Below are 12,203 nucleotides of genomic sequence, written 5' to 3'. Positions count from 1 at the left end.
CCCCCATTGGAGGCATTCCCCAGGCCCTGGGGGAGTGGGCTTTGCACCCTGCTGCCTATGGGGAAGGGGCTGGGGTTTTGGGAGCAGTGTGCGATCCCACAGCCAATCCATACCGAGGCCATACAGTTTAATGTGTTATTTATTGACAAGGTGGAGGCTGGAGCAGTGGGGAAGGGGAGGCTGGGGAGGGAAAGAGGCTCCTTGGGTTCTTTCGGCAGTGCTGGGATGGATGGTGCTTTGAGTCCGTTGCTCTTCCCCTGCCTGCTCATGGGGGCTAGGTGGGGGTACCTGGCCCCAGCAGGATGTGTCCCCCCCATCCCTGGGGGGCTGTGGTCTGTCCGGTATCAGCCTCCATCCTCCGAGCAGCGCACTGCTCTGCCAATGTGCCCGTGGCTTGGCCTCTTCATGAGGTGGGCTGAGAACAGCTGAAACTTGTTGCCCCAATGAGAGGGATGGCCTTGGCCCATGGTGCCTCCTTGATAGTGAAGCACAGCCAGCAGCCCCCATCCCCGGGAGAGGAAGGATGCTGTGTCTCCAGCCACGGCCAGCCCTCATGCTTTACGTAGGACCCACGACGCTTTGCTCCGGCGGGCCGCCCCAGCTCTGGTTCCCCATGGCGCTGTCCATCAGACGGTGACCTCGGTCTTGCTGTTGGTGGCAAGGTGCCGAGGGGGCTGGCCGTACAGCGGGGTGGCGGGGCTGAAGGCTTCGAGTGGCCCCTCAGGGCACAGGGCCAGGCCCGGCCGCCGGGGTCCACGGGGAGGTCCCCCCTCCCAGCCCCCTGGGAAGGCCAGGCCCCCCGGCAGCTTCGGGCCCTTGGCCTTGGAGCAGCCCTCGGGCAGCGCTGGGGCCTCGGTGTGCGGGAAGGGCAAGGTGCTGGTGGGGGGCACCTCTGGCCCCCCAAACCGCCTGTAGAAGTCCTCGGGGGCACTCTCTGCGGGGACAGGGACGCGGTGTCACCCCCGCAGGGAGATCCCCCCTCTGCTGGCATGAGGGGACTGGGGGAGGCAGAGGCTGGGGAGACTTGGGGGGACTGAGGGGGGTCCTGTGGGAGGGATCCTGGGTGCTGATTGGCTGGAGAGTGCTGTGGGTCCATGGGATCTTGGATGCTGATTGGCTGGGGAGTGTGGTAGGTCTGTGGGGAACCCTGAGGTCTGATTGGCTGGGGAGTGCGGCGGATCCATGGGGGACCCTGAGGTCTGATTGGCTGGGGAGTGCAGTGGGTCCCTGTGGCATCCTGGGTGCTGATTGGTCAGTGAGGCAGCGAGGGAGCTTCAAGAGCCACCCTGGGAGCCCTGGGGTGCTCATCCTGCCCGTACCCCTCTGCGAGCCCCCCACCCCTGCCCACCCATCTGCAGGGCCCACGCGGTGGCACATCGTCCCCACCCCGGCCTCCATCCCAGCCCGCGCGGCAGCGGCACTCACCTCCAGCCTTGAGGGTGGTGTAGGCGGCGTAGCCGGGGGCTGGCAGGGCCAGGCTGCTGGCCAGCGGCAGGCGCTTGCCATGGCCGTGGGGCCGCCCCAGTGAGGGGGCAATGACCACCGCGTTGTTCAAGGGCGGCTTGTCTGGGGGGCAGAGGCAGGCAGGCAGGGGGCTCAGCCACGGACAGCACCCTCCCGCTGCCTTTATTCACCCCAGGAAACTTATTTTCCCCCACCGCGCCAGTGCCTTACCTGTGCCGTTCCTGTGGGGGCCCCGGGCCAGCCCCTCACCCAGCGGGACCTGCACACCCCCCACGAGACCATCCATGTGCTCAGAGGGGCCGTGGCCTGGCTGCTTCAGCAGGTCCGTCAGTGTCCTGGGGAGGGGGCAAAGGGCCATTAGGGTGATACTCTGCTCCCCTGGCCCCGCCAATGCATCCCAGCCCTGAACCCCTCTCTTTGGAGGCAGAGCTGGGCAACCTGAGGCTAGGAAATGGCTGCTGGAAGCAAAGAGAGCACCTAGGCTCCCAACCCAGCTTTTGCACAGCGGTCTGGTGAGCCCCTCCCAAAACAGTGAATTGGGGTCTGGGTGGGTCTGAGCCCTCCCAGGACCGGGAGCGTCAGCGGGTGAGGGCAGCGAGGAGGCAGCATGGCTCAGAGCGGGCTGTGAGGGTACGACTAACCCAGCTGGAGGAACCCGAACTGACGGTGGCTGGAGCAACGCCTCGGAGATGCTCACCCAGAGTGAGAGCCTGGTAGAGGGAGAGGAGGCAACACCTCCAGTCGAGCCCCTTCAAAGCAGAGAAGACCCCAAGGAAGGGAATAGAGAGGCTGCTTGCACTGCTTCGAGGAGGAGGATGAACTAGCAGTGGCCTCCAGCACACGCGCTCTCTGAGCATAACGCCTTCCTTATAAGTAACGGCATTAAACATTAAACACCGTTACATAAGACAGAGCCCTGTTTCCTGTAACATCCATGGACGGAGACGCTGCAGTCCCACCGTGGCGCACTGGCAGTGCCGGGGCAGGGCACAGCGGCCACGCCAGAGTGGGACACACCAGGGGTGCTGGAGCAGGGCACACAGCAATGCCAGCGCGGGGCACGCCAGCGATGCTGGAACGGGGCATGCCCGTGCAGCACTGCGGCCTTCGGCAGCAAGTCCTGGGGCAGGATGGGACGCTTCTGCTGGCACGGGGCTTCCCGAGGAGGACACCCACTATTCCCTCTCTGGAGATCAGGCCAGTGCGACTGCAAGAGCTCGGGGGTGTCCACTCTGGGCTTTTTTTGGCTTCCTAATCCCCAGCTCACTGTCAGCATGCCTCATGCCTTGAAGGCTCTGGGCTGTTCACGGACGCACACCGGGAGCTGCGGCAGAAGCTCACAGTTAGCAAGTGGCTGGACGGTAAAACAGCGGATTAAACTCAATGTGCATAAATGCAAATTGAAGGGGAAGGGAGGGAATACTCCTGACTTGGTGGATGTGTCAGCTCATGGCTCCAGAGCGCTCAAAAGCCCAGCGATCCTGGTGCAGGGAATTGCCGGGAAAGGCAGCAAGAACAATGGGGAAAGCAGTGCATTATGCCCGGGGGTGCAGATGCTCCGGGGGCCCCAAGAGCTGTTCCCGGGACATTTTCCCTCCCAGTTTGGATCCAGTCAACCTTACAGGGTGATGGCAAGAGCAAAGCTACAAGGGAGGTTCACTTGCCCTTTGGGTTAATTTCACCTCATTCGTAGGGAGCTTTGGTTAATAACCTCCCTGGGATCACTTAATCTCTTAAACCGGCCAACAGGACAGAGCCAAAAAAATGGAAATGAGGGAGGAACAACCATTGACACCAGTATATACTGGGGGCCGACCAGCTGGAAGGCAGCTTGGTGGGAAAGGACCTGGGGATCCTGGTGGACACAAAGTTGAACATGACCCAGTAATGTGACCTTGGGGCAAAAGTGGTGAATGGTCTCTTGGGCTGCATTAGGCAAAGTGTTGCCAGCAGGTGCAAGAGAGGTGACCCTTCCCCTTTGCTCAGCACTGAGGAGGTCCCACCTGGAGTGCTGGGTCCAGCCCTGGGCTCCTCAGTACAGGAAAGACATGGACATACTGGAAAGAGTCTAGCAAAGGGCCACAAAGATGATGGAAGCGATTGGAGCACTTCTCACAGAATCATAGAATGGTTTGGGTTGGAAGGGACCTTTAAAGCCCATCCAGTCCAACCCCCCTGCAAGAAGCAGGGACATCTCCAAGTAGATCAGGTTGCTCAGAGCCCCGCCCAACCTGGCCTGAATGTTTCCAGGGATGGGGCATCCACCACCTCTCTGGGCAACCTGTTCCAGTGTTTCACCACCCTCATTGTAAAAAATTTTTTCCTTATATCAAGTCTGAATCTACTTCCTTCTATTTTAAAACCATTATCCCTCGTCCTATCACAACAGGCCCTGATAGAGAGTTTCTCCCATGTGAGGAGAGGCTGGGAGAGCTGGGACTGTTCAGTCTGGGAAGAGAAGGCTCAGGGGGATCTTATCCATGGATGTGACTATCCGAAGGGAGGGTGCAACAAGGACAGCACCAGGTGATGAGCGCAAACCAAAACACAGGAAATTCTGTTTAAACAGAAGAAACAACCTTTTTACCTGTGGGGGTGGCCAAACGCTGGACCAGGCTGCTCAGGGAGGCTGCGGCACCTCCATCCTGCAGCTCCTCAAACCCCACAACTCCCCAGGAGCCCTCCTGCAGCCGGCTGACCCCAGCTCTGGACCCAACCAGGCTCTTTTGGCCACAGGCACTGCACCCAGAGAAGCTCTGGGCACAAGCCTGGGCGAGTAGCAGGCTGTGTCCGGACACGGCTGGGGGGCAGGTCCCCCGAGGCCATGGGCTCAGGCTGTCAACCCGGGGAGCTGCCGCCCCGTCAGCTCCCACCTTCCCTGGGGTGCGCTGCTCGCCAGCCCCCTCCCCACAGGCTGCTGCCTGCTCTCGCCTGTCCCCAGGGCCCAGCGCTCAAACTGGCTTGTTTCACTAGGAAGTTCAATGTGATTTGACCTATTTTTTTTTTAATATTTTTTTTTCCCTCGGGTCTATTTATGAAGCTTGAGCAATCCTTTATCTGCGACTTCCTCTCCGGATAAATCCATCGGTGCTCGTTCTCGTAAGCCTGCCCTCCTCGCAAGCCGCCTGGGGTGTGTGTGGATGATAACAATTCACAGTAATAGCACGAGCAGCTCTTAATGAGATATTTTGCGGAGGTGAGAAGCATGCACGAGCCCTCAGTGCCCAGATTCACTCCCCCACCGGCGGCACTGGGCAGGGCCCCCAGGGGCTGCACCCCTCTCCTCGTCCCCGTCCCCAGGTGGTGTGGTGCAGGGGAGGGTGACACCATGCTGAGAACTGCTATCTCACTGTACATGTTTTTTGGGGGGATTTTATGAGCCCCAGTGTGGTGCTGTGGGTGGGGGGGCTTGGGGAAGGTCAGGCCACCTCTCCCTAGGCTGCCCGGTGGCGGTCTGCAGCACCAAGATGGCTCCAGGGTGCAGATGGAGCATGCAGGGCAGATGCAGCTTTAAACTGCACTGCTCATCTGCAACAAAACACTAACGAGCAGCACCCCTGAGGCCTCCGTCCACCACCATGGCCATGGATGCTGGATGCATGAGGCCATGGGTGAAGGTCACTTGCCACTCAGCTTGCCAGAGCACAGCCTGGCCTCATGGGCACGCAGCCAGCTCAGTGCCAAACCTGGTTGTGCCAACAGGTGCAACCAAGGTCCCCCAAACCAGCCTGACACAAGCCCTGAGACCAAGCAAAGAGGCAGATGACCACAGATGCCAAGACAGCTCCACGGCAGGAGGTGGCACACAGCGCTCAGTGCTCTAGAGCCATCCCCAAGGAGCCACTGGCGCATGAAATGGAGGTGCCCATGTGGCAGCAGGACCCAGGGCCTGGCAGAGCACGCCATCCCAGAGGCTGAGCCGCTTTTGGGAGGCCCAAGCCCCACACTTAGCAAGCCCAACAGGAGAGTGGCTACAAGTCCTGGGCAAGGGGACAGGGAACGAGGGAAAGAGGCATGCGTCGGCTTGGGGCAGGGGGTAGTCTGTCCATGCAACCGAGCAGTGCAGGTGCCATCGGACAGCTGACTGGCAGGTCTGGGACATTCAGGGATGCTCCGTAAGGCTTGGGGGTAGCAAGGCGCCTTTGCAAAACTGGAGTTGCAGCGAGGGAGCTTGGGCAAGGCATTGGGTGGTAGGAGTGAGCCCACATGGCTGGATGTCAGCTGGACGTGCAATCCGGGGACAGGGGTCCAGGTCTCCCTCCCTGCCAGAGCTGGGTCCCCTCTTTTGTCCCCTGGACAGCCACCGTGGCACATGATGACTCACCGTGCTGCCTGCAAACACCTTTTCTAGGTCTTTGCCACCACCTGCTACCGTGGGCATCAACTGCAGGCTCGGCTATGGACTGGAGCGGTGCCAGAGAAACACCCAGCGTGGTCAGAGGCACAGTGGGCATGGGTTTTGGGATCCCCCAGTGGATAGCACTGGGGGATCCAGAGAGTGAAAAACCAACCCCAGGGGCTCAGCTACTGCGGCTGCCAGGGCATCTGCTTTTTTGCCCCTCTCCAACATCCCTGCTGCCCCCCAGGAGGCTGCTCCTCACCCAACTCTTCCCATAGGGATGTTCACCCCAGCCATAACCTGCAATCCCCCCAGGAGGTTTTGGGGAGAGGTCCGGGGTGCGTGCCTGCTCTCATACGATGAGCATAGCCAGATCCTGGTGGCCCCCAAGGACCCGACGTCCCCGGAGATCTGGGGCCTGAAGAAAAACATAGGCAGGTGTTACTGACTCAGTGCGGGGTTTGGCCAGGCTGAGCGAGTGCCGGGAACGGGTGCCAACTGTGAGCCGAGCAGGAAGGAGAGGGGTTTGCGGGAGCTGCCATAAGGCCCTGCAGGAGGAAGGCGGATGGGGAGGCAGGGGATACACCAGGTGCCACCTGGGTGCCCGCTCCCCTGGGTGAACCGGCAGCCAAAGCTGGGAGGAGAAGCTGTGTTGGAGGCGGCAGAGCTGCTGGGGTCTCAGGACAAGCTAGACAAGGGCTCAGGTGTCTCCATCTGGGAGGAGCTGGTGGGGTTTCTGCACCTGGTCTCTCTTCCTGGGCTCGGACCGAGACCATGAGGAATGAGGTCTGGAGGTGCAGAAGTGGTTGACCTTCCCCCTCCAAGTGGGAAGTCTGCAAGCAGTGGCAGCGGGAGCTGTTCCGGGGCATTAGGCAGCGCTCCAAGGAGCGGAAAAACCCCGTTGGGAGGGAGGGATGGGAATGGAAACCAAGCCGGCCGTGCAACAGGGAGCTGGCCCGAGGCCACGATGCGGTGCCCAAGGAGCAAATGAGAAGCTCCTACCTGAGGCGCTGGAAGAGAAGCGAGATGGCAGTGCCTGTGCCTTGGGCCGTGCGTGGGTACAGGGGCGAGGCAGCTAGAAACAGCTCTGCTCTCTCAGCGGTGCCGAGATGAAATGTATTGCCCGGGTCAACCGGGCACACAGCGAGACGGAGGTGACAGCATCCCTTTTTGGATGCCTGTGCCATGTACCCAGCCCCTGGCACTGCCTCCATCAGCCCAGCGCCCAGGAGGCCATGCCGGCCAGGTACCTTGCCTGGTGTCCAGGGCTCTGTACCTGATGGATTGCTCCCACCCTGCCGTGGCTTGCCAGTCACCATCTCTGTGAAACCAGAGCTGCTTGTGGCTTATGCAGAAGGGCACGGGAGATGGCCGGACCTCTCCTGACTTCTGCAGTGATGGAGGTGCCCTTCTGATTTTGTCCCACAAATGTGGGAGAGGAAAACCCATCTTCTCCTGGTTCATATGCCAGTGCCCAAAAGATCTGCACCTTCGGGGAGAAAAGGCACTGATCTCCCTGAACTTATCGGGAAAGTTTGGACTTGCATGAGCGAGAGGGAGGGTGGACATCGGGAAACACATAGCCCCGGCGGCACAGAATTGATGCTACCCACAAAAAACAGCCCCTGGCAAGTGGCGGCAGTCCCACCGGTGGCTGGTGAAGGAAGAAGGCAATACCCGCCGGCAGGGGACAAGGACCCAGGTCCGGGTGTCTCAAGGGCCGACTCCTCCCGAAGTGCAGTTTCCCCTTCCCAGGAGGTGGGGGGGCAGGGGAGGAGGCCAAAAAAAGACACAACAGCGGGCGAGTGGAAGGGGAGTCGGGAGGCTGGCGGAGGCCGTATTGATCCTGTCAAGGTGCCAGCGCTTCCTCAGGCGACGCGGGGAGGAAGGCGCAGGCTCGCAGCGGCACCCAGCCAGGCTCCCTGCCACAGCATGGCTCCCCCCAAAACTGCCTCGTGCGGCTCAAGACAGCCCTGTGACCCCCATCCGTGCCCAGATACAACACTCTTCCAAGCAAAGAGGGTCAGCCTCTGCTCCCCAGGGTGGGTGCAAGGAGTGGGATGGGTCTGGGGACGGGGTGCAGTGGATTTGGCATTGGGGTGCAGCACTCAGTAGCTGCCCAAGCCCACATGAGCAGGCGGAGGGGAAGGAGAGAGGATGTCGGTGCTGAGGGGGTGCAACCAGGGTGTTGCCTTGATCGTCCTGGTGAGATATTTCCTCCAGCCCTGCTTTTTTGCTTTTTTAATAGCTAAAATCCCTGAACAAAATGGGTTTATTGCCGGGCTCGATGTCCTCACTGGGAAGATGTGAAGTAGAGCGTGCACCTCGCTGCTCAGTGAGGTGCTGGATTCGGCTCAGACCCCTGCAGCCCTCTCTGGGTCCCCTCTCTGTCCCTCCTGCTTTGATTTGGACCACCCATGGCACAAGTGTGGCACGACCAGCTTGGTGAACCTGCCCCAGCTGTGCTCCTCTGTGCGTGCATGTACACGCATGTGAACATGTGTGCATTGCGTGTGCGCCGGGGGGAGGCTGAGGAGTGACAGCTCTGAGTCAGAGCCGCAGGGGCAGAGCTGCACTGGGGAGGCTGGAGCTGCCGGCAGCTGCTCCGAAGTGTTAGACTCATTGAATGTGATCGGTTAAAAGAAAAAAAAAGAAAGAAAGAAATTAAAAAAAAGGAGGGAGAAGAATAACCTAGCTAAGCAGAGGAGCTGTATAACATGACAGCGAGGGGAAAGCGAGGCAGCGGAGCCACCAGCCCTGCCCTCCCTGCCTGGCCTTGCCCTGCTTGGCCCTGCCCCTCCTCACCCCAGGCCAAGGGGGTTACCTACCCCTCCTGCCTGCTTCCATGTACCCCAGCGTCGGGCACACAACCCCGCTGCTCCCAGGGAAGCTGGTGGTGCACCCTGCGGGGCTGAGGCTGGGCCACTCGTGACACCTCAGTACTGGAAGCGGGGTGGGGCAAGTGTTGTGGGGGGTGGGCTGAAATTGGGCAAGAAGCCTATATCTGGGTAAAGGAGGGAGAGGGGAAGATGCACCGATGACCACAGAAGCTGGGTGGGAGCGAGGGGAGGCACAGTGGGTCCCCAACGCCAAAGCGAACCTGACACACCTTCCTGCCGCTAGCCCCGTGCTCAGCCCCAGGACCGGGCCGAAAAGCCAGGGGCTAGATCTGCAGGGCACGGGGGCAGGGGGGAGGCTGCCCAACTTTCTGCTGGAGGCTGAACCCCCGGTCCCCCTCGCAAGGGCAGTGTCCCACCCCGGTGCACAGCAGCAGGCACCTGTGCACATCCATGGACACACACACATGCGTGCACACGACACCGAGGAGGCGCAGCAGCCATGGCCGAGCTGTCTTTGACGTCTCCTCGCCCCTCGCGCTGCCAGCGAGGCTGTGCCCAAGGGGACTGCGGTCCCGAGTCACCTCACGCGCAGTCAGACCCCAGTCTCGCCTCTTCTGCATGGTGGGAACCACAGCTTGGTTTTGGTTGGGCGGAAGCCACGTCCTAGCTCACATGTCACCCACCCCACTGACCAGTGGGGATGGTTCTCCTGAGCCAGGGACAGGCTTCCCCAAGGGACGGCGCAGGTCACTTTGAGAGGAGACGGGTGTACGATCACCCCTTCGCATGGAGGCTGTCCTGGCTGGAGCCCTCCCTTGCCGGGACAGGTTGGGGGGCTGCAGCCAACCCACCCCCCTCCGGTATCTCAGCATGCCGGGACGGGGGTTTTGGGGATAACCTCACCCTCTCGGCAGCCCCAGGGTGAAGCCGAGGCTCACCCTACGCAAGGGGATGGGGATGTGGGCTGCCACCCTCGAGCGAGGTGGGTGGGGGGCCGGGACCCCCTTTACCTGGAGACGGTCATCTCCGTCTGGGGACCCTGCGCCTTCTCCAGGCCCAGCTTGGTGAAGATGCCCACCAGCACCATGACGGCTACCACACCGCAGATGATGTAGACGATCATGTTGGTCTTGTCGCGAGCAGGGTCCTGGGGGGTCTCGTCCACCCGGGCGGGGGGCTGTCCGGTGTTGACCCAATTGGGGGTGTCGTAGTTGGAGCAGCCACTCTGGTCCAGCCGCCCGGGCTTGAACTGGCAGCAGAAGCGGTACCCGCAGGTCCCGCAGCAGTACTGGTAGATGCCGGCGTTGCAGTTGAACGGTGGGTCCCACTGCCCCATCACGTCGTAGTAACCCCGGCAGCGGTCCCCCCCCGCCGGTGCCGCCGCGGTGGGAGCGGGGGCCGTGCTCTCCGCCGCCGGTGCCTGGCTGCTGGTCCCGTTCTCAGCGGATCCCCCGGCGCTGGGCTCGCCGCTCCACACCCGGCCCGGCTCCAGCAGCACCAGGCAGCAGAGACCCACGACGTAGCTCGGTTCCATCCGGGGGGCCATCCGGGCGGGGAGGGGGTAAAATCCAAAAAGAGTGGGGATAAAAAAAAAGAAAAAAGAACTGGGGATGGGGGGAAATGCGAGGGGACGTACCCTCTCCCCGCCTCTCCCCAAATCGGCCGACAGGTAGAAATTCAGAGCAGGGGGCGAGGCGGGCGGCGGGGCAGAGCCACCCTCTCCCGCCGGCCGGGGAGGGGAGGGGGCGGCGGGCAGCGGGAGCGGGCGGAGGTGCTGGGGGTCGGCGGCCGCCCCATCCCCGCGCCGGCCGGCACCGCGCTTGGCGGAGCAGAGAGAAAAAAAAAACCCCAAACCCGAAAAACCCAGCGAAAGCCTTTGGCACTGGGGCGGGAGGAGCGGGAGGAGGAGGAGGAGTAGGAGGAGGGGGGGGGGGGGAGGAGGGGGGAGGGAGCCGGCGCGGCCAGCGAGGCGCGGGGGGCCCGGCTTCTGCTCCTCTCCCGCGGAAACCGGAGAAGGTCCTTCACCGAGTCCTCTGCCAGGCTCCCCGCCGCCACCGGGCGGCAGGACGCCCGCCCTCCCCGTCGAGCTGCCGCTGCGGGAGGCCGGGCACGCGTGGGACCCGCCCCACGCTGCCCCCTAAGCAACGTCTCCCCCTCTGCGCTGCGAGACCCCGCAGCTCCCGCCCTGTACTTTGGGGGTGTGTGTTGGGGGACACCCCTCTCAGGGTGGTGGGGTGCCCCTTCTGCAGCCACGGGGGCCACGCGGGGAAGCGGGGGGAGAGCAGCAGCCCCGAGTGAGCATCAGGGAACCCCCCAAGGGGAGCTGTGCACCGAGGGGTCTGCAGGATGGGTGAAGTGTTGGGGGGGCTACAGGGGCACCCTCAGAAATACATCCACCCCAGAGCCACGACAATTTTTAGCAAGCCACTGGCCCGCCCTTTGTTTGGGCTGCAGAATTCGGACCTTTTTGGGTGACGTGCACCCACTGCTCTGCTCTCTGGCTGGTGCCACCCATAAAGGTATTAATCCTCACTGCCAGGTCCTCTCCCCAGAAGGGTGGGATTTGCTTTCCCTGCTGTGGGGCTGTTGCGGCAAGAGCGGAGTCAGAGGAAACTGAGGCACCACCGAGCCCCTGGCCCAGCACTGGCACGTTGTGCAGCCCGGGCTGAGGGTGGCCGGGGCGAGGGGCAGCAATGCGTGGGAGCCGTGGGTGCAGCTTCGTCCTCTCTGGAGAGCCCAACAGACCTAGATCCCTGCAAACTGCCCCTAGGGAAGGACAGCAAATCTGGCATCACCACTCTCTTTGTCTCCCTCCGTGCTCCAGCAGAGCAAGGCAGGATACAGCCCCCTCCTGCCCCTGCACTCGATATGTGCCCTTCTGGTACCCCAACCCGGGGGACAGGGCTGCCTCTGTGCTGCACAGTGCCGCCATGGGAGACCACAGCCCTTGGCAAGCAGTGATATCAATAGACGTTGTGATGATGAAGGTGGGATTAAACCAGTCGGGGAGGCTCAGCTCCATCCAACAATTGCCTCCTTTGGGCCAATGCCTAAGCCTGGTGGACCAGCCTGTCCCCGGGACCCATCGCTTACCTGCCCCACCACAGGTGGGAGGCTGAGGGTTTCGCACTGATGTGGAACTTCTGCAGAGACAACCGAGATAAAATATCCTCTCCCCATTCACCAAGCCTGGGCCTGGCAGGCTCTTGGCCGCTTCCCATCTGGAAGCTGGCAAAAGCCAAAGATGTTGAAACATGGATAAGGAGAGCAGCTGGAGCCCAGGACACGTCCGATCGGCCCCCAGTGCTGCAACCTAATAGAGATCCATTAGGTGAGGTAGTTTGTAGCCTCCAGAGCTTCCTGAAAGACATAAAAAGCCAGTGAGGCGGAAGAAAACCCCATGTCTCCAAAAGCCATGCTTTCCCTGAATCTCGGAGGGGCTTTCTGATGAAAGGGCCCATCGACTGGAAGTTGCAGCCATGGGGGTTGTTTGCACGAATAGCTGACAGCAGCGCATGCCTTGCGAGAAGCTGCACAAGCAAAGTTTTGCTGGCTGCCCA

General features: G+C 61.7%; 1 protein-coding gene across 1 annotated transcript; it reads right to left on the bottom strand.

Annotated features, from left to right (window-relative positions):
- Nucleotides 1–121: 121 nt before the first annotated feature.
- SHISA8 (shisa family member 8) lies at nucleotides 122–10,439 on the bottom strand. Its single transcript, XM_086740114.1, has 4 exons — nucleotides 9,654–10,439; nucleotides 1,675–1,799; nucleotides 1,426–1,566; nucleotides 122–934 (listed from the first exon to the last, which is right to left on the bottom strand). The coding sequence occupies exons 1-4, from the start codon at nucleotides 10,187–10,189 to the stop codon at nucleotides 627–629; spliced, it is 1,110 nt and encodes a 369-aa protein (XP_086596240.1). The 5' UTR covers nucleotides 10,190–10,439; the 3' UTR covers nucleotides 122–626.
- Nucleotides 10,440–12,203: the final 1,764 nt, after the last annotated feature.

The sequence above is a fragment of the Chlamydotis macqueenii genome, chromosome 1 (genome assembly GCF_036417535.1).
Source record: "Chlamydotis macqueenii isolate bChlMac1 chromosome 1, bChlMac1.mat, whole genome shotgun sequence".
NCBI classification, from domain to species: domain Eukaryota; kingdom Metazoa; phylum Chordata; class Aves; order Otidiformes; family Otididae; genus Chlamydotis; species Chlamydotis macqueenii.
Note: the sequence above shows the minus strand (reverse complement) of the source record. Positions and strands in the feature narration are given on the sequence as shown.

What these genes read in the sequence shown, in the direction of transcription:
- SHISA8 (XM_086740114.1), bottom strand. Translation starts at nt 10,189, where the DNA reads ATGGCCCCCCGGATGGAACCGAGCTACGTCGTGGGTCTCTGCTGCCTG. An exon ending in CCCCCACAGGAACGGCACAG is followed by an intron (nt 1,567 to 1,674) that starts GTAAGGCACTGG and finishes TCTGCCCCCCAG; the next exon opens with ACAAGCCGCCCTTGAACAAC. An exon ending in CACCACCCTCAAGGCTGGAG is followed by an intron (nt 935 to 1,425) that starts GTGAGTGCCGCT and finishes CTGTCCCCGCAG; the next exon opens with AGAGTGCCCCCGAGGACTTC.